Here is a 27344-nt window from a genome sequence, read left to right as displayed (position 1 = left end):
GTAACTGAAGTTTCCCCTCTGCACATACCAACTTCTCTTCAGAGAGACAGGGGACACAAAACATATTAGTTTGCCTTAAAACTGTTTTTGCTGTACTGTGTGACGATGTTAACACTACTAATGAAAGTAAGTGGGGGGCACTTGCAGTACTAGATGAGATTTAGTACTTATTGTATTATTTTTTGTTGGTCTGAGACAAGCCTGCTCTTTTCTGAAAAAAAAAAAAAAAGTAAGTAGACATCATCATTTCTCTTCTCAGAAGTTCAGTGAGAACATTTCTTTCCAAATATAATTTGCTATGAAACAATTGAGATGCTTGTTTTTCCACATAGGAATTTCTCTCAGTCACAAACAAGTCCCTGACCTTCAAGCAAACAGGCACAATGATCCCAGTAATAATCTAAAATTATACTGTGACTTATTCACAATGGCCACATAAAATAGACATTAAGGGTGGGAAGATGGAAAAATGGACAGGCCACACACCCCACTGGCTGGTTGGCGGCTCTTCTACAGATGTTGCCCCTGTTATCATGGCATCTCCACTGGCTGGGGAGAAGATGCGGATGTAAAATACTGCAACAAACCTGGAATGAATTTCTCAGACACAGGCATGCTGACTCCTGTCAGCAGTTAGGGCATGGTAATGCACTGGCACAAACACAGAACAACTTCTCGGGATTTACTTTGATATCCCACTATGATACTCTCAAGGTGGATGATGCATCAAAGCTATGACTTTTCCAGATAATTCATAACTTTACCTTAAAAATTCTTCGTATTTTGTGTTCTGCAAACATGTGCTCACATGCACTTGGCTGCGGGGAGAGTAAAGAATGCATGTATCCCCACCTACGGGGTTCAGCATCCATGTGTACATCCATTTTCTGTACTGGTTTTTATGCTGTGATGAGAGAAAGGAAATATGCTTCCTTGTTTTTGAATGAGCAAAGAAAACCACGTGAGGAAGCAGCAAAGGCAGTCACCTCTGCAAAGGAATGCAAGTCAGGAGCTGAGGGTGACCACAACAGAAGCAGAGGCAGTGCCCTCACTGATCAAGGACACAGTCCCAGGTAGTCAAACAGGAAAAGCAGAGCAGGTCTGGTGACAGAAACCAGGGTCAGCCACAGTCCATGATCACCAAAGAAGTCCCACAGTGACAAGACAGGTCTGAGGCTTGGCCAGGAAGGCAAGCCAGCAGGTCAGGTCCAGCGAGGGACATGGCTGGACACAGGAAAAGCTGCAGCATAGCTCAAGAGATAAAATGCAAAGGCTCCTGAGGAAAAAAAACCAAAAAACGGAGGAATGCTTGCAACGAGGCTTCTCATGGCTCTTCACAGCTCTGATGCAGCTATTTTCACAACCACCTGATCCAAGGCTACAGCTGTTCTACAGCAGAGCTGGCCTCAGTCATGGGCAGCCCACCCTCACCAGGGGTCTGTGGGCAGGGCCCTGGCACGGGGCGCTGTCCTTCGGTACCAGGAAAAAGCAAAATAGTAGGGGGAAAGTTTGTATTCTTCTATTATAAAGTATGTGGCAACTATCAGAAAATAGTGTTACTGACAAATAAGATGTCTGAAGTCAAAATCAAGAACAATCCAGTGTTCAGACACAACGTAAGATACTGAAATATATATGGATTTTGAGAGTTGGCTTATGAGAGATCTGCATTGAACTCTATTTTTATCTGGGGTTTTTCTATGAGACAAAATACTAGTCATGTTGCTCAGGAAGAGAAAAACTGCATCCTCCTGAATGATGATTTAGCAATTTGCTCACTACACTTGTTTCATAACTGATCATGAGACCTGCTAACAAACCCATGTTATTCATTTTTTCATTAAATGAAGTCTATTATATTTGGGAATCTCCTGGAAAATACTTGTAATAAAGTCCTTGATGGCTTTGTGTGAGAGAACAATAGCTTTTTCAAGCCAATATTGTTTATGAAACTAATACCAATTAATCAACAGTATCACATAAACAAGATCTTCCTTCAAAAGAAATTATACCAACAACTATTGAAGGAATTACAGAAACAAACATGCATGCAACTTCACATCTACAAATCAGTCTTGGGCATCAGGTTACTGTGACTCTTGCACTGGCAGACTCATTGTGGGTAGCAAGAGCCGCCCCAGCACACACGTGGGTGCTGCAGCAGCAGTATCCTCTTCCCGTTCATGCTTTGTCCTTTTTATGGGCCTCTGACTCTCTTTAAAGAGACCAAACTGTTTTAGCCAACATCACTGCTCATTCCTTCTAGCCATCTCACCATCCTACACTCCCAGTGACACTTTGTGAGTCAGCTGGTAGTCTGTGCGGCCAGGGCAACACTTCTGCCTCCTCCCTGAAACCTCCCTGGACTGCCTCTGACACCTCATCTCCGTATGCGAGGTCAGCGTGGGTGTTCCAAGATATTAAAATACTTCAGGACTCCCATGTGTTAGACATTCTCTCCTCTCTGAACCTTGAAAACAACCAAACTTTATTTATATCAAATACTTGGAGAGAATAGCGGAGACAAAGACACAGTTAAAATAACCCTGCCTCAGAGCATTTAAGGAGCAATAAAAAGGATGGATTTACACACATGGATTTGGTCTTTCCAACATAAATTATTTCATTACAGGATCACAGAATGGTTTGAGTTGGAAGGGACCTTTAAAGGTCATCTAGTCCAACCCCCCTGCAAGAAGCAGGGACATCTCCAACCAGATCAGGTTGCTCAGAGCCCCGTCCAACCTGGCCTTGAATGTTTCCAGGGATGGGGCATCCACCACCTCTCTGGGCAACCTGTTCCAGTGTTCCACCATCCTCATGGTAAAATTTTTTTTCCTCATATCTAGCCTCAATCTACGTACATGCACAAACAAATCACCAAAGTGCTCAAAACAGCAGTTATTTATGCTAGTTTAACAAAATGAGCAACTAAGAAAACATTACTGATATCTGGGAAATATCTTTGGTTATCTTGAAGCCTTCTCATTTTAACACTGAATTATCTATATAGGCACATATACAAGCAAGTATTTTATAACACTTTGCTTATTGTTGTCCTTCCATAAGAAATATAAAATAATCTCAGGTCTGTAAAGTCTATACAAATCATCACTGGCAAACACGTATCTAAATTGGAGACATCCTACATGGGGGGAAAAAAAGGATGCATACAACAAAGTAAGAAAGATCTAGGATACACAAAGAGCTCTTAGTTCATGTAGAAACTGTTCAGTCTCCTATGTCTGGAAAACAATTTAATCACCAGCTTTATTGCAAGTAAATAGTGAAGCAATCTAAAACAGAAAATAAAATACGTCCATCTGTCCAATGACAATTGTTGCCTAAGAGTCTTTTTAAGATCATTTGATTAAATTTGAAACTGTCTACATTATGGTAATACATGTTGGGTATTTTAAACATTACAATCCATAAGACTCATTAAGTAATGACAAATTTTATGTAACATTAGGTTCAGTGATTTGTAGTCTCTTCTAAAACTTGTGATCAGTCACAAGGCTCTATGACTCCTGAGAGTATCGTTTCACTTAAAGGGAAACCCTTTCTTTTCCCCCAGATATTTATATATTCAGAATATCTACTCACCATAGCTTAACAAAAAGCTACCATGTCTCACTTTATTTTTTCCTTGTGCAACACATGCTAACTCCTGGTGCTGTTTTACATATGTGCAAACCAAACAATACAATTCCACTACTAACAGGAAACACCAGTGTATTCACTATACATTCTTTTTGTCTGCTATTTCACCATGACAAAAATAAATATAAATACATACATAGAAACAGGCATATGTGTTTTTGTTTGCTATGCATGATGAAACACGAGCTTTGTACCTAAAAAGAAAACCCAAAACCTTAAAATTATTTGCAAAGTTTAAATATGATCACTCATTGAAGACTGATGTGAAATCGCTACAATGAAAACCATGTCAGCCATTTTCCGAACATACAAATACAAGGTTATGCACAGAAACTAAGAACAGGAAGTTTATTACCAGTGATCCATGTTTCTGAAGATCTGTAACCTAAAGTTTCAGTACAGAAGGGCACTAGAGTTTGGAAAGTCTGTTTCTAGCTTTAACACTACTCTGAGAAGGAGCTCATGCCTTTGTCTTTCATGTTGTGCTGCCACATCAATGGTCTGCTCTGAGCACTAACCTCCATGCCCTCAGTATTTCTCAACCTGAAATTCAAAACAAGTAGATTAAAGAAAAGACAGAAAGAATGTAGCTACAGCTGTGGATTACATTTTCAAGTAACGACAGCTACTCCTAAGAATTTCTTTTTCTGTGTTTAGGCGGCCATCTGTATGTTCTTCACAATGAGGGTGGTGAAACACAGAGTAGATTTTCCAGAAAGGTTGTAAGACCTCCAATCTTGGATGTAATCAAAACTTGACTGGACAAGGTCCATATCAACCTCATTTAACTTCAGGTTCGCATTGCCTTCAGCATGCTGGTCACTTGGTCCACCTCAGATGACCAGAGGTGCCTTCAAAGGTCTCTTCTAACTATATTATTCTATGATTCAACAACATTGTAACTTTGGCCAATTTCAAGCCCTGTCCTACAAATTTACAGTCATTAAAGAGCAGATCGCAGAAACCTTCATACATGCAAGGATCCAGAGTCCAGCGCAGTCCTTAGCAAACAGCATTGTTGCCAAAGTTTTCAGCAATGTCATGCAGCTTAAAGAAGCTACAGACCTCCTGTGGACCACTCGGTGGATAAGGAGTTGGCTGGATGGCCGCACTCAGAGAGTGGTGGTCAACGGCTCGATGTCCATGTGGAGACCAGTCATGAGTGGCGTCCTTCAGGGGTCCATGCTGGGCCCGGCCCTGTTCAACATCTTTGTCGGCGACATGGACAGTGGGATAGAGTGCACCCTCAGCAAGTTCGCCGACGACATCAAGTTGTGTGGTGCCGTCAACACGCTGGAAGGGAGGGATGCCATCCAGAGGGACCTTGACAGGCTGGAGAGGTGGACCTGTGCCAACCTCATGAAGTTCAACCAGGCCAAGTGTAAGGTCCTGCACGTGGGTCATGGCAATCCCAGGCACAAATACAGGCTGGGCGGGGAATGGATTGAGAGCAGCCCTGAGGAGAAGGACTTGGGAGTGCTGGTGGATGAGAAGATCAACATGAGCAGGCAATGCGCCCTTGCAGCCCAGAAGGCCAACCGCATCCTGGGCTGCATCAAGAGAAGCGTGGCCAGCAGGTCGAGGGAGGTGATTCTGCCCCTCTACTCTGCCCTGGTGAGACCCCACCTGGAGGACTGTGTCCAGTTCTGGAGCCCCCAACACAAGCAGGACATGGACCAGTTGGAGAGGGTCCAGAGGAGGGCCACGAAGATGATAAAAGGGCTGGAGCACCTCTCTTATGAGGACAGGCTGAGAGAGTTGGGGCTGTTCAGCCTGCAGAAGAGGAGGCTCCGGGGAGACCTGATAGCGGTCTTCCAGTACCTCAAGGGGGCCTACAGGAAAGATGGGGATAGGCTGTTCAGTAGGGCCTGTTGCGATAGGACGAGGGGTAATGGTTTTAAAATAGAGGGAGGTAGATTTAGATTAGAAATTAGGAAAAAATTTTTTACGATGCGGGTTACAGAACACTGGAGCAGGTTGCCCAGAAAGGTAGTGGAGGCCCCATCTCTGGAAGCGTTCAAGGCCAGGCTAGATGAGGCTCTGAGCAACCTGACCTAGTCAGGGATGTCCCTGCTCCTTGCAGGGGGGTTGGACTAGATGACCTTTGAAGGTCCCTTCCAACCCTAACCATTCTATGATTCTATGATTCTATGATGGCCATGCTGAACAAGTCAGTGCTGGAAGCTTTCCCAATCTTAACTCTAATGTAGCTAAGGTTTGATGAAATAAATGGAAATGAACAAAGCCAGCGTTGACCATAGCTAATACATATCAGCTAATACATTAGCCATGCCAAAATTATCTGAGTAGGGATGGCCAACTCCTACAGTGAAGACAAAAATCTGAGAGACAATATGAAGGGGTTAGACCTGTGAATGTTATAAGACTACTTTTCACATGCAAAGCAAGTAATAAAGCTTGTAAATTTTGTGCATCCAGAAGGAAAACACAAGTAAATTGTACAGGAACAGTTGGCTTAGGATCTTCAATGTCTCTTCGTAACTAACGCTGTGGTTAACAGGAAGACCAACTTCATAGAAAGACACACCAGTAAATACGTTGCCAAAGGTACAAATTCAATAGGATATTGTGCCGTTCAGTGTCTCATGATACAGGAATCAGGTTGTTTAGCATCTTATGACCTAACAGTGTTCTCTGCAAGCTGGAAAAGGACAGCATTTGTTTTTCTTGACCATAGAAATCCTGAAAGACATCCTTAAGTCAGTCACTGTAATGGAAGAAGTGGAGGAAATTAGAGACTTTGTGAAGTAATTACATCTCTAAAATGGACTGTGGCATCCATACAAGTCAACTGTCCATTCAAGATTCTGACTCTCTGTAGGTGTTATCAGACAGCGCAATGGCAGAGGCTGCTATGCTTAGGGCAGTCAGAATTTATCAGAACTTGTGGCTGAAGACAATAATTTTCTGTATCCATTCAGCCTCACCTCTGTGCCTGGCAAGGTCATGGAGCAGATTCTCCTGGAAACCATGCTAAGGCACATGGTGAGCAAGGAGGTGGTTGGTGACAGCCAACACGGCTTCACCAAGGGCAGATCGTACCTGACCAACTTGGTGGCCTTCTATGACAGGGTGACAGCATCGGTGGACAAGGGACGAGCAACGAATATCATCTACCTGACAAAGCATTTGACACTGTCCCACACGACATCCTTCTCTCTAAACTAGAGAGACATGGGTTTGATGGACGGACCACTCGGTGGATAAGGAGTTGGCTGGATGGCCGCACTCAGAGAGTGGTGGTCAACAGCTCGATGTCCATGTGGAGACCAGTCATGAGTGGCGTCCCTCAGGGGTCCGTGTTGGGCCCGGCCCTGTTCAACATCTTTGTCGGCGACATGGACAGTGGGATAGAGTGCACCCTCAGCAAGTTCGCCGACGACACCAAGTTGTGTGGTGCTGTCGACACACTGGAAGGGAGGGATGCCATCCAGAGGGACCTTGACAGGCTGGAGAGGTGGGCCCGTGCCAACCTCATGAAGTTCAATCAGGTCAAGTGTAAGGTCCTGCACCTGGGTCATGGCAATCCCAGGCACAAATACAGGCTGGGCGGGGAATGGATTGAGAGCAGCCCTGAGGAGAAGGACTTGGGAGTGCTGGTGGACGAGAACCTCAGCATGAGCCAGCAATGTGCTCTTGCAGCCCAGAAGGCCAACCGCATCCTGGGCTGCATCAAGACGAGCATAGCCAGCAGGTCGAGGGAGGTGATTCTGCCCCTCTACTCTGCCCTGGTGAGACCCCACCTGGAGGACTGTGTCCAGTTCTGCAGCCCCCAACATAAGAAGGACATGGACCAGTTGGAGAAGGTCCAGAGGAGGGCTGGAGCACCTCTCTTATGAGGACAGGCTGAGAGAGTTGGGGCTGTTCAGCCTGGAGAAGAGGAGGCTCCGGGGAGACCTGATAGCGGTCTTCCAATACCTCAAGGGGGCCTACAAGAAAGATGGGGAGAGGCTGTTCACTAGGGCCTGTTGTGACAGGACCAGGGGTAATGGTTTCAAAATAGAGGGAGGTAGATTTAGATTGGATATTAGGAAAAAAATTTCTACAATGCGAATTGCAGAACACTGGAACAGGTTGCCCAGAGAGGTGGTGGATGCCCCATCCCTGGAAGCGTTCAAGGCCAGGCTAGATGAGGCTCTGAGCAACCTGATCTAGTTGGGGATGTCCCTGCTCCTTGCAGGGGGGTTGGACTAGATGACCTTTGAAGGTCCCTTCCAACTCTGACCATTCTATGATTCTATATCTGTTTCTTTTGCTCAGACTCTTTTGCTCAAGATACCTTCATGAGATCTGCAGGTGAAATCCTGCACTAGGATGCTGAGGACCCCTGCAATTTACAGCCCGTAGGGCCATGGTAGAAGTGGGTCCTGCCAGAAAAAAAACAGTAGAATTAGCCTGGAACAACAATGGGACCAACATGGTCTAAAAAGCCACCCATCACCCTTACAAGGAGGGATTCTGCAGATGTGGGCTTTGCTCCCTCTGTTTGTGGGACTTGAAACTCTTGACAACCCTGTGCTTAGTTACTGGATCTCTCTCGAGCAGAAGAGATATTCAGAGTGTGGCTGGATGTCAAGAAGTATCCTTTGAGGAGGCTGTTCTCAGGAGGAAGACTGCTGTCTGCTAACAATTTAAAGGAAAGCAGAAAGAAAGCAAACTGAAATCCTCATTCACCAAAGAGCCAAAGAGGTCTAGCAGTAAGAGGTGACAGGAAAGTAACTAGAAAATAATTATTTTAAGGGAGAAAGGGATATAAAATAGTAGAAGTGAGTCAAGATCATTTCAACAGAATGAATCATAAAAAAGTAAATTCAGCAAAGAACTCATCCTTAATACACAGTTCCTGTTGTGCTGCCTGATCCAGAGGGATAGACATGCTCTTAACTAGATGTTCTGTGCATCACAGGGAGCCATGACAGAGCAGCTTGGATGAGCACTGTAAGAATCTCTGGTCACGTGTGTCAGTGGTGCACAATAATCCAGCTCCTGAATAAACACAGGAACAATCACTGACAGACAAGGTATCATTTCTCATTCAAATGTATGTATCAGTGTAAAAGTAATTACACATGTAGTTGCTTTGGATATGGGACTAGGACTATACAAAATAATTTTTGAGGAAAACAATACTCTGTTTTGTAGCTTCTGTACAGCTGATGTTAGAATGGCTTTTTATTTCAAAGCCTAAAAATTCTCAGTTTCACTGCATCAAAGCCACAGAGTTTGTAACTATCGTAACGCCTGGAGCAGCTGATATTCTCTGTTCCTGTGGCCTTTAAAAAGCGAAAAAGCACAGCAATCAACACTTTTCTGTCTTCTATTCAGAAAGCTTTTTGAAAACTTGTTTTCACAGTCACTTTATGAAATTGTAATAGGCCACATCAAACAAAAACACTAGTATCACATAAATTCAGCCACCTTTGGTGAACAATATCATTTAGTTATACACAACAAATATACAAGTACAATCCTCTCTTAATGCATAATGGTCAAGTTTCCATGCCAAGATAGGAAATGCAAGACAATGTGTATGTGTATCTGCTGCAGCGCTCGCTGTCTGGTAAAATCCATCTATCTAGGCATTCACACAGACATAAGATTGAAGAACCAAGATCTTCATACATATACAAGCAGTCTTTTTCAAAAACAAAAGGATGAGCCACTGACAGGAAAGTGCTTGGAATCTCATTAATTTGACGCTTTGTGTTTCAATATGACACTTGAAATGCCAGAAGAATACCGAAACACTGTGTTGCACTATAAATCCATGGTCAGGTTCAGGCAAGTTTTAATGATTAAGTCTTCATTGATGATACATCTACTGAAAAATGACACCAGTCCTCTGAAGCAGATTTTGTGAAATGAAATTCTCTTTTGAGGACCACTAGCTTGTTCACTTCTAACAGATTTTCTTTGCCTTCAAGTTCTCTGTCTTGCTACTTACAAGTAGAGGATTGCCACACTGTGAAGCTAAACATTGTTTCATCCACATTTTAATGACAATACACCTCCTTTCACTGCCTTTCCAAATACTGCAGTAAAAGGCTTCCTTATTCTGGATTAGTTTTTGATGTTTATTTCCCTTATTACTGGAATAGTTTCCCTTTCCTCATACCTAAATAGGACTCCCACTTCAAATCCCCTTGTCTGCTTTTTTTTTCTCCCCTCCTATTAAACTATTCATTTTTCCCAAACATTCTACATCAGTTTTGAAATGCTTTCTCTGTCTGAAACATACACAATAAATTTAGCAGTAAGTTTGTCTGTCTAAGAGCAAATCTCAGTCTATCTACTGCCAGCAAGTGAACAATAGAAAGTAAAGTCTGCTTTTGTACTAGTATGGCAACATCTACATGTATAACCCTGAAAGATAAGATATTTATTTTGAAAGATGATGGGTTACTATTCATATAGAATTTAAAAGTATTTAAGAAATATACACAGAAAAAAAAAGGATAGCCTAGCCTGAAAGTAAATTCCTAGTATGTTGATGAAATGTCTCTCACGGGAATTAGTATTTTCTTGGCTGTAAAGTAACAAGTTTGTTATTTCGGGTAGTATCTAAAATATGAAGAAAAATTTTGGGGTTTGTGATTAAGGCTTAAATAATCTAGAGCCTATGCTGGCTCTGCCATGCAGCCCAAATGTCACACTGGGCAATTTACCCGACGTCTTCAAACTTAGTTTTTCTTCCTCTAAAATGAGAACAGCATTTATTTTCTCCCACCAAACATTCATCTTGCCTACTTCAGTGTCCATATAATTAAAGTCACTGAGGCAACTCATAGAGCCTCAAGTTCATCACACACCTCATTTACTGCTGGTCTGGGTTTTAAACTGCAAAGTCTTCTAATGTATTTGCATAACTAGCATAACAAGACACAGAAATCAACTGGAGGACCTGAGAGTTGCAGACAACACTGCAGAAAGTTAGGAATCCAGGGATTTAAAAGATCTTAACTTTTAAACAAACGTCTTCCTTGTGTAAGGGAATTAATTACTTAAAATGGGAAAGTAATTTTGCTATAGTCCCTCTAAATAAGTGGTGAAACTCTCCATCACAACTGCATGTTTTTCTTTCTCTCATTTAACAATTCTTATCTAAGTTTTTCAGATTAACTTTTTATTTAACATCCAGTAATGAGTCTGACTCATGAAAAAAAGCCTGTATTCCAATACATTTTCCTGCTGACAATGCTTTAAATGTTAGAGACAAACATACAGCTGACTCTCCATGAACATGCAGCGTAACTCTTCAAGTGTTCTTTAGATTGTGCAATAAAAGCATCAGACTTCGCACAAAGAAAGCCAAGTTCAGCATTAGCTCTGTCCACCAGATCTGAATAAAAAACTAACTAAGAGCTGACAAAAGTCAAGGCAAAATTTTGAAGAAAAATGTATTACAAGAAATGTTTGTTTATTAAATAAAATCAGAGCAGAAGTCCTCAAGTACATTAAATTCATGAAAGCTAAAAGTATTATGAAAAAGTAATGCCAGATGTTATGAACATATCCTGACCAAATTCATTAAGAACATTATTTCTGTCAATGTATAGACAGACAAAAAAAAAAAAGAAAGAAGAAAAGGGAAAAGAACTATTTTCTGCATGCCTTACTAGTTGTAGGTTTAAAGCAAACTCCAATAGCCAACAATACAAAGAGTTATAAACAAGAGCAATCCTTTGGAAAATTACAAGGCAAAAACGTGGCCAAGGACCAGAGACCACAAATTACTTGACTGTTTTCATGCAGTTCCAACTGTATTTATTTTCTCCATGCCCAACTAAGTGAAACATTTGTGGAAGACCTAGGAACTGCATGGAGCTTTCTCTCTGAGAATAAAAGTGAAATACTCAAATACTGAAGCACAAGCAGCATGCTCAGAAAAACAAATGCAGTCAGACATGCTATGAAGAAGTATATTCAAAGTAAAGTATTGATTCAATCACCAAATGGTGAAGTAGGTAGAAATACATAGTTTAGAAGAATATACACACATTTTTCTCATTCATGTTCTCTGAAAGATTTGTAAGAGCTTTGCTTCAGAGCAAACAGAAAGTCAATGAAAGGCAAGTCTTCCTAAATAAACAGACCAGATGGAGCAACGTGTTGACGTTGCAGTGTCTGCTCCAGGTCTACAAGAGTAGAAGGAAGACAGTCTTGAATTTGCAGGCCAGAGGTGAAGGGAAAAACAACATACAGCAACCCCAAAACCGTGATGCAGCCAGAGAAGAGCCTTTCAAAAAAACTCTGAAAAAAATATTATACATCATTGCTAAAAAAGGAGTAGGTGGCAGGCAGTTTGCATTAGCCAAGACAACCCAACAAAAAGCACAAAGCCTGAATTACCATCTTGGCAACAGAAAAGAGAGGGGTGCTTTTAGCAAACGGCAATTAAGGATTTGGCAAGCGTTTGGAGGAAAGGAAAGAGTGTGAGTCAAAGATAACGCTCATATCACAAGCCCAGATAACAGAGAAAGATAAAGACACAATAAGAAATAAAGAGCAGAGAAATAATGTATTCAAGTAGCCGTATAACATGCACTAGGACCAACGGAGGAAACAAGCAGAAGTGTAGGGAGCTGTGAAAGAACATATTTGGAGCAGAGAGTCATCTCTGCAATGTCAAGAGTCATCAAATATAGGGCAGAGGCAGTAACACACACCCACAAAAGCTTAACTTTGATTAACTTTTTGGTTAGGGAGGAACAGAAATAAAGGAAGTTAATGAATGAACTAGAAAATATTTTGAAAGAAAACAGGAGAGGGAAGCTTGGAAGTAAAGGTACAATATAAATGAGAAACAGTGTCAGGAGACTCAGACAAGGGTGTTTCAGGGATAGAGACAAATACATGGAAAAAAAAAAAAACTTGTCAGTTTAACAGAATACCCCTACCTTCTTAAACTAAGCAGGAGTTAATCTACTAAGTGTGAACAGCTTGCCTTGTCCCAGTTAATTATTTAACCTTCACTTCTTGCTGAGGGTGAAGTACTAAAAGCATTACAGGTGCTTCATAATTACTACAGGTTAATAGAAGAAAGGGACATGATGAAACATATTTAGAATTCAGTCACCCCTTTCTTTTATCTGTATGTTTAATTTACTCTCTGTATTTCCTTTTGGTAAATCACAGTATTTTCTTTCACGTGCTACAGCACGCAGCAACACTAAATGATAATCGAAGAGTTCAGCACTGAACATGTTTTAGAATCTTTCCTTCACGCCATTGAGGAGAGATCTCAGAGCTTGCTTTGTTTTCCCGTTAAACATGTATGTGGCAGACAAAATTAAACAGTTTAAGATGAACATGTTCACACTGGTAGGTCATGGTGAGCACAGAAACTTACCAGTTGCTAAAAAGTTCCCTTTGGAACAAAAGCTCAAATGAGTTGCACTATGTCAAGTGAAACAAAAGAAAGTACAGAACTAACAAAAACTCTTTTTTTTTTCCTCAGTGAGCCTCAAGACCGACTCGGTATCCTTTTTTGCCAAAGGAAGCACGCAGTGCTGCACACTCTCACAAGCTCAACTGCAAATCTCACTTTGTTTAATGTGTCAACTTCTCAGGTCAAGTGATTTGGATAAAAAGCTACATGTTAGTGTTCACGTGAAGAAAAACATTTAGTCATAGAACTGCAAAGAAAAAAAAAATTATTTGAGTATGTATTAACCAAAACCTAGAAACTAACCTAAAAAAACCCCATATTATTTTCAACAGTTTGTTTTCTGCTGATCTCACCACATGCTAGAAGCAGCCTTGTGATTTTTGAACACTCTAAGACAGCATTACTGGGAAGTCCTGAACTGGGCACCATGACCTGCCCCTTTTATTAAGCTACTGAAAACACGTATCTGACTAAAATTTCAATTAAGCTTTACTCTTCATATTTTCCCTGAGCAACTTTCGGAAACCCTGTGAGGGGACACCACATTTCTCCTGTGTTCTCTTGCAATAAATGAAGCTTCTGCATGTTCACAATCAGAGGACAGCAGCTCTTCTTGCTCCCAGCAGGGAGACAAGACAGCAGAAGAAGACAAGAGAAATTAAAGGCTAAACAAAGATTAACCACACTGTCTACTTGTTCATAAAAATTCCACACATTGATCTGCTTTAGGTCAGCTAAAGCTGCCTTAAAAGAAAAAGCCTTTCATAATGTTATTTTCCCAAGTGTAAATTGCTGGGGGTTTTACATGTATAAAGTGGCTAACAAGAATGTCTATGTTAAACTGTGTTCTACTTCATACAGGAATGGTTTAGATTAATTGGATCAATAATTCTAAGTATGTTCAAAGCAGGAATGTTATAATGACTCAATGTCAATACAAGTTCTCACTGAAAAGAAGAGCAGAGGTGGCTGTTTTAGTTGAAACAGTGCTACTTAACTCAAGGGCCTCTAGGTTAGAGTCAGAGACAGCTACTAAACCCAGCCACTCAGAAACAAGAAAAATTAGAGATTAGGAACACACACACATACAAAATAAAAGGTTTATTTGAGCAATTTTCTCTCATAAGGTGATTTAATAATCTAGTAGGACCATAACATTATATCAGGAAAAAAAAAAAATATATATATATATATATTTGTTCTTCACAGAATACCACTGACTTGAGTCAGAGGAAGTTACTCATGTCCTGCAGTGAGAGAACTACAGTATCAAAAGTGGAATATCTGGAAGGAAAAATGCAGTACAAAATGAATGCAATATTATATTCGGATACTTAACCAGCTCAAAGTGCTCCTTGCTCTCCTAAAAAATTACATAGTAAGGTCTGATTTCCCTTGGCTTCCCAAAACTCAAACAACTCATTGAACCTATTCAGTACTCCAGCTTCATCACCCCAAGTATAAGCGCTATGTGGACTGAAGCGCTGCAGGGAGGGAAAGAATGGCTGCAAACAACAGAGAATCTTCAGAGATTCAGCTTCTTCGTGTGCTTTTTGTCTCTCATTTAACTTACATTATTCTATCTACTTTACTCTCATCACCTGTAAATCTTCTGCATACTTTTTACACTGTGGATGTTGCACTTCTGAGTGAAGAGAGATATTCAAGAATGGAAGGTTTGGCTTGGTTTTTGTCCCACAAAGATCAAAAAGCCAACACTGTTAGGTCAAACTTATCACTGAAATTGAACTTACTGAACTCTAGGGATGTCTTTTACCTCCGTTTCAGAATCGCCCTAAGCAAAATCCTCCAAGAAATAACAAAGAGGTCCCTCCATGCAATCACTCTGAGAACTACTATTCAGTTTCTGTTCATTCCCAGAAAGTGTACGCCTTGTCAGGATTATGTTTTTACTATTAACTATTTGGTCTTTAGCAAAGAGGCAGGAAAACACAGCATCTCTAACAGAAAACTCATAACTAGTAGATTTCATAGCAAAACAAAGTCATATGATCTCAGAAGCCTTTGAGGGATTTAGCAGATCAGAAAATGTAGTTATAACTTTTGCAGCTTAAAATTTATTTGCAATAACAAGCAAAAAAAAAAGGTATGAAACATAGCATTCTCATTTCATACTGATACTCTAAACTTCTATTTTATTATACAGAACAACAAAGAAGGGCAATATAAATGGCTATTAAAATTTAGGCATGCAAACAACATCTAAAGCTTAATTTTTCCCTGCAGTTTGAATAAGGAATTCGATTAGTCTCTTGGTCTGGACAGACAGGCAAACATGTCCACTGGGAGTGGTCTACTAAAAAAACAGCACCTTCAAGCTAAATGATACGATAGCTATCATATCATTCAGTACATATCATAGCTACTATAGATACTATAGCATGCCATTGATACAGATATATAGGAAGGGAAGGGTTCTGCAAAAACTGAAAACCTGTAGAAATCGCCTTATTCTCACAGCACTCTGAGATCCCTTTCAGAGTCGTATAAACTCTATTTGCAAACTTTCACATTTAACCTCATGAAAAATCTGGGTAATTCTGTAGTTACCACAGGGTAACTATATAGGGAATATTTTTGTGCTTTGAGATTCAAAAAACAAAGCAAAACAAAAAACCATCAAAAAAACCACCACCACCACCTAACTTAATGCTCCATGCTCTGCTATTTGTGCTTTTCACAGGCAAAACATTCCCTGGAGGGATTAAAGTTACTGCAGGATCTAGTTTTCCAGAGGCCCTTATCTGAAATTGTCAGAAGACCAAGGCTGAAATCTACCTCTGGACTCTTCCCCAGCTGACTGAAAGGTTTACCGGTGGCATCACTGGAATGAAGATTTCGTCATAAATCCTGTGTGACTTTCGGGCGTGTAGATTATTAAAGGCACATCATACTACACTGCAAAACTACCAAAGCCTTTACAAGGAACGGTTGATTTCTCTTAAGAGACTCTGGACAGATGGCAGGACTTGACTATCACTAAATCAGCTTAGTCAAACACATTATTAGTTCTCCAGCCCAATATTCACTGTGTATTCCTAATTAAATTGCTGAATGAAAGGGCGATGTTGCCAAGTTTAAAGCAAGTAAACAACAGAAATCCATTCTCCTCCAAGATCAACCTCCTCCTGATGTCTGCAAATGGTTATACAAATCACAAAAAAAAAAAAACCAAAGCTCCTCTTGAAAAAGCAGCTCATTACAAAACACAAGAGATCAAAACGTAAATTCTACTTTTTAATGTGTTTACTATTTAATTTGTGACTATGAAGCAATTCAGGAAAATCAGGAGGTCAAACTGACTGCCACAAGAACCACCACATCAATAAAGCAGCATAATAGGCTGTCAGGTATTTAAAATAACAGGTTCCCCAAAGGCTGGATGTGCAGCTTCTCTGTGAGATAATTCCATCAGCAAGGGATGAGTGCTTCACTTACCAGAACTGGCACATAATGCCCAAGCATGACTTAATGCTTGCAAGAAAAGATGTGCGATTCTACTTTGATTTCTAGAAGCCAATCCTGAGTCCCTGTTAATTCTCCTCTTAACAGCACAAGGAATCAAAAGCTTTCACAGAATTACTAGCTTTCACACTGAATTTTTTTTTCAATGCATAATCAAAACTTATTTTGATGGAAGACAAACTCAGCCATGTTACATTAAGAGAAATGATTCTACAAAACATTTTTGCCTGTCCTCCTTGCAGTGACCTTTTCTCTCTCTTGTCACTGTAAGGTTAATGCTCAGCAAGTAGAACTAAGTGATTACCACTGTGCATGACAAGGATTGTTCCTTGCAGCAATTACCCCTTAATCAGAATGTTACTCTTGTTTACACTCAACAGGGATAAAAACATGAATCCCAGATATTAGTATATGCTAAATAAACCCATTTACACTGCTTGAATTTTGAATAGGTAACACACTTTAATGTAGGTGTGGCATTATTTTTAATGCAAAATTATGACACCTCTCTTGAAATTCTAACATTCTGTGCTATTAAATACATGCTCTCATTTTCACCAGCATGAGGTGGTTGATTTTCTTTGCGTCAATACAATGAACTAAGAAGTATATTCTTATTTCCACCGAAGTGGACACAGTTTCCTTTTAACCTATATATTTATTTCCCTACATTATTGTCTGAAACATAGTCAATATTTCAAATTCCCAATGAAAGTGTTACCAAAAAAAATTTAGCTCCATAGACAAGTATGATAAATTTCACTGTAAGAAGTGAACTCTAAGATTTTTAATAATTTTTAGATTTTTAATAATTAGAGATACATATAACTGATAGCTCATTAATAGAATTTGCATAAAGCACACGAAGTCTCCCTAAAACATTCTACAATTGATTCCTTTTGTGATTTGACATGAGCTGAATGGTGTTGAACTATTTGTTCACCATTGTTTGGGACAGGCTATTTAATTCATTTCTGACTTTTAAACAAATGTGAGAGGTTGTGTGTATCTTTATATTAGCATACATACTGGTTAACTACATTAATCATACACAACAGACCTCTGCTATGTGCTCAGTTAGGTGGGTCTTTTCAAATACACGGCAATTAAACCCTCCTACATATGAACTGCTTAGCATTCACAGAATACTTTCTAGATGAGTACTGAATGTTTACAAATGAGGCTGGCGTATTTTATATAATCTTCACCATCTCGGTTGAGACGACTAAGGAGCACTATCATTGTGTACAAAACAGAGTCATAGGCAGATGCAGATGAAATAAGGTCACCTTATTCCTTACTTCCATCTTCCCAATATGGCTATGGCATTTGGACTCTGAACTTCACACCACCCATACTGCTAGCTTGAAATAAATGGTGTACCAATTCAGGATAGTTTACATGTCCTGCAAAAACATTATGATTGTTATTAGTTACAATTTTAAGAAGTTTCCCACATATTCTAATACGTTCAATTAAGCCCCACTCTTCCACAGGAATCAAAAAAGTGAGATGGGCTGTCTCTGCTGAATTCCTAGTTCTGAAAAACAGAAACATCATCAACTCCAAGTCTAAAGCTGCAGCATCAAAGGAATTTTGGAGGAGGAAAAAGCCACTGACTCCTTCACAGTCTCCTTCAAAATGACAAAGATAAACAGAAGAGTCAATATGCTAATGGTCACAGTGCTGCTTATTAGAGACAATTCAAAATGAAGGCTCTGTCTCATGGGAAATTCTAATCTGCTTTTCTTTCCAACTACCAACAAAAATATTTTTAAAAGATCAAAATTTAAAAAAATCTTTTCCCATGGAAGATGAAGTATAACATACTCAACTGACTCTCACTAGACATTTTCATTTGAAACAAAAGCACTTTCACTTTCCCCAAATGAAATATTTTATGTTTTGTTGAAAATATTTTCACAGGAGTTTATTATTATCTGTGTTTTTAGTGTTAGGGCCTTTTGTTACCTTCTGTTAAAAAAATGCAAAGCAAAATTATAAACAATATTTAGTATGCAAAGCAAACGACACACTAGATTATATTTTATAAATACGGTACTAGATTTATGAACTGAGATTTTACAAATGCTGAAACAAAACCAGGATGCTTTTGCTTAAACTGGACACATGAAGAAATAAGATGTGCCTACTTTGCTTACTGTACTTATATCAATTAGCACTTACTCCTTACACTGTATCCTGCAGAAAGAACATTTTTTTTTTTATTGTTATTAATACTTGCCAAAATCTGGATGGCCTTAGCATTTTACCATTTGTAGTTAAATTAGCTGGCCCTTCATTTTGTCTTTAAACTAGCCATTTTCCTGCACAGTTCATACGTATAAATCAGTCAGTAACAGTAGTTTGTCACCTTCATATATATTATTGATGAGAAAACAGACAACCCGCCAATTAAGATGCATGCACTTGCCCCATCTCCAGGCTCAGCCCGAGGTACTGATGGAACAGTTGAAGTAAAAACTCAGTTTTACATTTCAAAAGAAGTTCAAAGGCAGTGAGAAAAGACTGCCCTGCAAAGGACACAGAAATTATATTTATTACTGGAAAAGTTTATTGAAGTAGTAGACTATATTATTTACTGTGTATGATAATAAAAAAAAAAATCATACTATGAGTCCACATCTTGTTCAACAAGATGTTCTACTTAGTTTTCCTTTCAGACTTGTCTTAAATCTATGCATCTGGCAAAATGATAGTTTGAACATTCTTACAACACTAGTCATAGCTTAGTATCAAAGATACACAGACAGATAATGGTCAAGATAGAAATCAAGCACATTTAACTGGATTTGAGTTTTTGTTGCTACCCCAGCAAGACATACAGCAATATTTATTGTGCCCCAAAATATTGCCAAGTGATAAATGAAAGAAAAAATCATAAGCATCTGAAATCAGGACGTCTTTAGATGGACAAGCAAACCTGAGATCACTTGTCTTCCCTGCTTCCATCCAAATTCTTGGGTTGTCAAACATCACCAAGCAATTCTATAAACACTAAGTATTTATTCCATGACCTACTAGTCCTTTCTAAAGAATTTAGAGAATTATCCAACAAAAATTATCTAAAATAAAATATTCAGCTAAAAATATGTATTTTAAATAAATTAATATAAAATGAGATTACACTGGCTGTATAACATCTCTCTGACCTTGTTTTTGGAAAACCACATGGCCTTTGTTTCCTCTGTTTCTAAACGTGAGACTAAATATCCCATGTTAAGACACATTTATGCTACTGTTGAAGTCTTATACAATACACATTTCATGGTACAACTTTGCAATGATAACTCCACACTACAAACATACCACATGTACACTTTAAGTTCATGAAAAAGAGCTGAGCTGAATCAGCACTAGCAGAGAAAACACAATACTTCTCTTACCTCCATTTCTGTGCAGTGTAAACGGCCCAATTTATCTGTAATTGGAAAAAAAAAAGTTTACAGATTAAGTAAAAGTCAATGGACAAATAAAAAACTAAAAACTTTAACTTTTTTTTAGTAACTGCCAAATATTCTTTGCCTTACTTTAATCATATATTTCAATAATATTTCTATTATATATGCATCACAGAATTAACAACAAGGCGGCAGCCCTGCCCTCTTTATTTGGATCCTTCACAATATTCCCTTTCAAAAAGATGTGTCTTTAATGCCTGGCTTCATTATTTAAATTGTATGACTGATGCTTGGCCACGGAGGGAACATGAAAACATGTTGTCCTAAATTAAGCAGCAGCAAATAATTATTTCAAGAGAAAAAACAACATTAATTCATAAACCAGGGAAAAGTCAGTGGTTCATCTGATACTTCTGGGATATCAAAAGAGTTCAACAACGTGAAGTTCAAGCAAATTAACGCTGAAACATTAATATTTTTATAAGTCTCTCTTGTCAATTCTTGCATTTCCTCCAAGTTCAGAAACATCACTTTGGAGTTTATATAATACAGAAAAATTAAGTTGATTAATTGTTTCATCAAATTGAAATCTTAGTTTTCTCAAAAACAAAACACTGGTGTAAAAGTCTAAAAAAAATCTACAAAAAATAAGACTGAAATTTCACAGCATATTAGGAAGGTACTATTTCACTAAAAGCAGCATGTTTTTGAAAATAATTCTACAATTATTAGCAAATTTATGAATATTAGGGGCTACTTCTGTGAAACTCAAATTACAGATGACCAAAACAATGTACATCCATGATTCAAGATGATACAAGACCAAGTCACAAAAATGTAGTCAAAACAGGGGGGAAAAAAAGTGTGCCACCTTTTTTGGAGAGAAATACTACTTTTTAAAATTACTACTTCAGAAAAAAAGTAGTTATTTTAAACCTATAACAATGTAACGGCATACAGGCGGCCATCAATGTTTGCAATCACTGATAATTTAAAATATCTTGACTTGCATCTCCTATGGTCTAACGGACCAGGAGTCAAACTATCTACTAGATACTCTCAGTAGCACAGACACAAAGTACTCATTGCTACACCTCATAGCAATGCTGAGATCCTACAAAGATCCTTTTAATAGAAGTCCTAACCAAGTCCTGAAGCACAAAACAAATCAATCATTTCAGGCCAAAATAAGTAAGGTAGCAATTGTATTTCTGAAAGAAATAGCAAGACAGTTATCTCACAGGCCCTTTGACAGATCTTTGATAAACTTCCATGAGGGCTGGTCTTTAACGAAAAGCACTCAAATACTGGAAACACACCGCAGACAGTATTCTAGACAGGTGCAAACTACTGATTGACTTACAACATTTTAATATATTCTGCATTATGGTAATTATTAACCATATCATGCCATATGCCTCCGTACCTTGAGTTCTGCTATACATTTACCAGATTTCCCTGAGCTGTTTGCAGTGACTTACAGACCTCTCCATCGGGAATTTCCTACATTTCTGAAGAGACCAGCATTAGGAGTACTGACCCACAAAACATGCACTTACTTGCATCTATCAAGACTTAAATGAATTTGCTTTTTTTTTACAGCCCATGCAAGCCAATTTACTTATACTGCCTTTACTTATACAGGCTGGGAGTAGAAATTTCTTCTCTCTTCAGCTGATATGACTGAAAAAGCAGAACCTCTTAAGTGTAGCCTAAGGGTCACACTTAGGCTGTACTCCCTGTGAGAAGTCACAAATAGCCTCCGTCTGCAAGCAGCATTAAGTGCTTATCTGGTAAATAGGTGAAGTCTTACAAAATTATTTAAGCTGCTGCTTCTTAACACAGATCCAGACTTCAGAATCATTCAACTAGACACTAATCTGTGCAGCATTTTCACCACTCTTACTGCCAAAAAAGATTCAACAGTATTTTTCCATTACAGCTTTTAAATAGTGACTAATATGTTCATTACTAGTGAATAGCATAACTGTCAAGTTAACTTTGATTTATAAACAAGCTACAGTTTGGAAGATTATATGATTTTTCACTCAGAGATTACTGAAATGCAAAAAATGCACAGTTTTTGCAAGAAGGAAAGAGACTTAAATTGGAAGTTTTCTATATCTCTGAAAACAGTCTTCAAATAGACATATTTGTCACCAAAAAAAACGAAGAAAAAAGAAAAAAAAAACCCAGATCTTCACATTAATTTTTCATTCCTCAAAATTTCCACTCGAAAATTATTCTTATTTCAAACCTTCAAACAAGAGGAGTCATGCCAAACTTTCATCAAGCATTAGGGCACACTGACTCATCCCTCAAGGCAGGAGCTTCAGGCTGCTTCTTAGACTGGGAAAAATAATTCTTTTCACAAAATCTCTCAGGATCCTATTAAAAAAAAGACTATACTCAATTTATCTGTAGCCTGTGCTTCACTGAAGCACAGTTTCCCTGCCTTCTAAGGATTAACAAGTCACAGTTAGAAAGGGTCTTCATAGATTTAAAAACAAAAAGCAAGCATATAATGCACTGCTGCCAATAGTAAGCAGCACACATTTAAGACTGAATTTTAAAATTGAAGTAGATAATTCAGTATGTTAAAATGGACTGACAGGATATTCATAAGAAAGCATGCAAGATGTGCAAAACCATTTGCACTCTGCTATTCTAAGAAAAATTAAGCTACAGAGTTGATGTTAGCGGTGTGACATCACAATCACATGGCCACTGTTTCAGCTATGACCAGCTGCTCCAAGAGCCCTGCAGCTTAGAGCCTCGGAGCATCTCCCCAGCCTTCCTCTAGTGTCTCAGATTCTTCTGCATAGATCCAAAAGCATTTGCTCCACGACAGCTTCTTGCAGAATTGAAATTATTAGCATGGATTTTCAGGCAACAGCATAGCTGACGTACGCATTGGCAATAAGCCTGAAACTCGTTTTGTATTAAAGATTAATATTCTAATTAAATGCCGCGGCCAATTTCTACAGGTTTTGGGTGAAATCAAGCTGCTATTTCCACAATAGCAGAACTCCAGTTGCCTTCAGGAAAGACAGCCACTGCCCATACATACTGGAGGACAGTGGAAGAGGTGGCTAAAGAAGGAACGAAGGGGGTAACTGAAGGAAAGGGAACAAAGGAGAACACGAGATTCACTAACTCAAGATTCTTAAATTGAACGGTCTTTAGTCAGGCCTCCAAATTAACAATAACTTCAATTTGTATTTGATTTCCAGCTTTTACATCTTCAGGTGGCAACATAGCTACAACAGTAGGCTTTTCCCTGCCCTTAAGAGAATGAGGGATTCCTTTAAAAAAAAAAAAAAAAAAAAAAAAAAGTTCAGACTCCCATTTAATCATCTGATTGCAGGAACTGAAGCATTAGTTACCAAATCTGACAAGGCTGTCAATGCAAGAGTCAAGCTTAGTACCAGTAAAAGGAAAGGGAACAAATGAAGAAAGCAAAGGCAACTAAGCAACATAAGGAAAAGAGATGAACAGGCAAAGAACAAGATTCATAATTAAACGGAGAGGAAAATATCGATGTAGCAGGAATGAGACAGACTTCTGGCAGATATTACAAGATAAACAGAGGAGGACGGAGAAATCTTGCATGATAAAGAGAAACAGGAAAAAAAGTGAAAATGGCAAAAAAAGTATAGCTTAGGAGTGAGAGAAATCAGGCTGCAGGAAAGGTCAAGAAGAGCGAGGACACAAGGAAGTGGCAAACAGCAGATCGGATTAGGAGAGGTAATTAGAGACCCCTCAAAGCAGCAAGCACGGAGACCCATGTTTTTAAGTAAAACACTTAGGCTTTGAGGATCAGCTTAAACTGCAATTAGAAGGCAACATGAAATGGGATGAGTTTTTACAACTTGTGGTTTTTTGGATCAGATTCATGATTTCTGTATTGGCCTACAGGTGATGATTTAGAAATTGTATGCTTCATTTTTCAACTTGAGAGAAGAAAAAAGAAAGAAAATTTTAAGAAAATACAAGGAAAATTCTTAGAGAAGTTACTAGACCAAGGGCAGCCAGGACTGTGTCAATTTTTCTGACACACTTCCCTGTGTCAATTTTTTTTCATGCCTTCATTGTTTTTCATTCAACACTTCACTGAAGTTACTCCTCATTTCGTACAGTCATAAGCAATCCTCTTGTACGTTGCACAAGGTAAAGGTAATGACTAAGAGGTCTCTGGTGTTAATACACAGTTAAATTTTGTAAAGAATACTATTTTAAAATATTTTTTATTAATTACAAATTAACAAATCCCTTCTACCTTAGTGCTACCTTCTAAGATATAATTAAATGGTCACTCTTTGTCTTGTCCAATTTCTACTCTGCACAAGGAAATTGGCTGTGGTCACCACACAATTCTATCTGTGTTCCACTTCTCACCCTCTTTAGCAAACCTGTAAGTTTACCGAGGGACCACATCAATTTTTATTATTCTCAGATAAATACTGTGGTAGATACGCACCTCCAAGTGCTGCTGAGCTGCCAGACTCTTCTGCAGATGCTTAAGTGCAGATACTTACTCACTTTTCTCTGATCTGTCGATTATCAACCCTTCCCAAAAAGTTTGAATTTGCAGAGTTCATGTGTCTCAATTAAAAAAAAAAGTTCTGTTACTCTAATCATATTCTAATTTTTCCTGGACCTATCAGCTTGCTTGCTCACTCCACAAGTATATGTGCTTGTAGCAGAACTCTGACACCACTGTAGTCACTGGTAGTTTCTGCCATCTTGTTCGATAGATCCAGACTTTTGAGCAGGTTATAGCTTTTCTAAATTGATAAGACATTACTGCTGGATCTGATAGGAACTTGCACGAGCTGTTAATAAACTCTCTCGGGTAGTTCTCTCAATCCTTATCTACCTCAGCCCTGTCTTTACAGTCTTGTATTTACACAGTAGAAACTGACTCATCTTTTGTTCGTCTTAAAGCGCAGAGTAATAAAATTCAGTAACACACACACATAGTTGTGCATGTCATGCAAGCTAGCTTAAGGTTTTACCAGGAACAGAACAATATTTGTTTTGTTTCCTCACCGGATCCAATGGTGTAATGTGATAAATTAATTCAGAAACAAAGAGTGAACACTCTCCAGTTTCCTTTTCATAGACGTTACAAAAAAAGCTCTCCCACTTTTATAGATATGTTCATTGCCAGCACAGATCCTGGGTGTTATGTACCTTTAATCCTCTTGTCACCTGCAACACACCTACTCCACACTCAGCAAATGCAGTCACGCTTGGGTCAGACTCATTCACAACGCTGCTGCTGCTGTGTGGGTCATTTTCACTGCCTGTCGCTCTGAGCACATCTTGCTCTCTGAATCATCTTGTTAAAGGCACACTCGCCCTCTCCATCACACCATACACCTCTACTGTCTTCATTTTCAAAGCCCTTCTCGTGCTACCTCAGTCCACCCATCACCTCTCACTGTCTACTGTGGAGTAAACTGTCACCTTTAGACAGCCCCTGAAAGTCAGACTCCATTAGCCATTACTTTTTTTTTTTTTTTTTTTTAAAAAAAAAAAAGCAGCATCTTTGTTCTTTCTCTAGTGGTGCCCTACAGGGACATCATATTAACTCTCTGCAACATTACGGCAGATGTCTCATTTTTCACTCTACTCTTCAATCACTGACAACAACAACTACAATTCCACTTTCCTTTCTACAGCAACATTTTTACTGCTCTAGTCAAGAAAACCTCAGTTAAATTACACGTGTTATCTTTTACTTTAAGTCGTTATGAACATCAGGAGCCCACAATTCCTCAAAATTCTTTGCTCTTAAGTTTTTCTTAGGAACAAATGCAGACACCAAATTAGTCTTTATTACTTCACTGCCTACTTACCATTTTCAACATTTCTGCATACAAATATAGGTAACCGAGGTCACCTATCATTGGCATCTTCCTTCCATTTCTTTTGTGCAGGCATTTAGAATATGCTTTTTTTTTCTTCAGCCCAAACCACGATTTTGTTACACTGGGATCTTTCCTTTGCTTATTTTGTCCTCCCCCACCACAGCTGTTTATAATAGGGTCCCTAGCCATCTGCCTACATTCACAGAGAGCCCACATAACCCCCAGTGCACAGGATGCATCAGCGTAAGCGATGACTGGAAGCTTTCCAGTTCACCCTTACATACTGGGAACCACACTGATGGCAGAAAGCCCAGCATAAATAAAGCCTAAGCTTTCTCTCTTCCGCAGATCAGCAGAGCAAGCGAGCAGAGATAAAGTCTCAACTCACCGAGGCTCCTCTGATGTCTAGTGCCATTTTATTCCTTCCTTGACTTCCAACTTTAACATATCTATATAGATATATATCTATCTTAAAACTCCTGCAGGAAAAGGTGAGGCTCATCAAACCCTACTAGTTTTGAGTACAGATGTTTCTGAATACCCTTGAACAAAATCTGAATTTAGAGCATAACTAAGTCTTAATTCTAGAGGTACTATTTATTTTAGCAGTATTCATAGCAACACCTGGCTTGAAATTTAAACAACGTGCAAGGCTACTCCCATCCACTGTCTTTCAAAAGGGTCAACAAAATTAGAAGTAAAAAGTCAGCACATTCATTTTCCTCTAAAAATCCTGCATATTTTTCCTCGGTGCTCCACAAGAGACTGACAGATGATAATGTCTTGATGCACATAAGCTCAATTTGCATTTATTAATCCTATATTTCTCCAGATTGCCTTCCAATACCTGGGCACACAAGGGTGTAAGAAGGACATGAAAGTCGCTAAACTGCCAAGTCATCGTAAGCTATTTCTCTCCAGCGTGTTTCACCCTGAGCCCTCCGAGTCCCGTGAAAGCCACCGCGCAATCAACTTTTCTATGATCTCTTTGATTCAAAACCAGAATGCTCCATGCATTATGCCCTCCTGCTGAAGGCCTGGCAGACTTCCAAGAGAAAAATCTGCATAGTACTTGCTTCTGATAAAACCAGCAGTAATCTCCCTCCGTCCTTTCTCCTCTAGGGTTGGAGGACAAGCCAAAAGAAGGGACACGCTCTCAGGAGGGAGACGGAAGGCTGAGGAGAACCGCATGCGCGCCAGCCCTCAAGAGCCAACAGCTGGAATTCAGCAGAGTTTGGTTTTCCAACTACCTGCCCTTGCCCCTTTCTGAGATCCTCAAGGCTGTTTCTCTTTAGGAGCTCAGTGCAATGCCCAAAATCAGTGGCTGCCTTTGCTGAGTCAGGGATCTGGTACTAACAAAACTCATAAGGAAAACTCCCAGTTTTCCCAAGCCCGCTCGTCCCCAAAACTGTCCACAGGAAGGAAGTGGCACAGCCAGCACACTGCAAACCGACACCCCCTTATCTGGCTCACAGTGACATGACCCCA

General features: G+C 39.3%; 1 protein-coding gene across 2 annotated transcripts in view; it reads right to left on the bottom strand.

The window, feature by feature from the left end:
- SPIRE1 (spire type actin nucleation factor 1) overlaps positions 1–27344 on the bottom strand; it is a 133240-nt gene that overhangs the window by 101689 nt on the left and 4207 nt on the right. For both annotated transcript variants that reach the window (XM_086740591.1, XM_086740590.1), the window contains exon 2: positions 19966–20000. In XM_086740591.1, coding sequence (XP_086596717.1) covers positions 19966–20000 — 35 coding nt within the window. The remainder of the gene's footprint in view (positions 1–19965; positions 20001–27344) is intronic.

The sequence above is a fragment of the Chlamydotis macqueenii genome, chromosome 2 (genome assembly GCF_036417535.1).
Source record: "Chlamydotis macqueenii isolate bChlMac1 chromosome 2, bChlMac1.mat, whole genome shotgun sequence".
In the NCBI taxonomy this organism is placed as follows: domain Eukaryota; kingdom Metazoa; phylum Chordata; class Aves; order Otidiformes; family Otididae; genus Chlamydotis; species Chlamydotis macqueenii.
The sequence above is the reverse complement of the archived record's forward strand: the minus strand, read 5'-3'. Positions and strand labels throughout refer to the sequence as shown.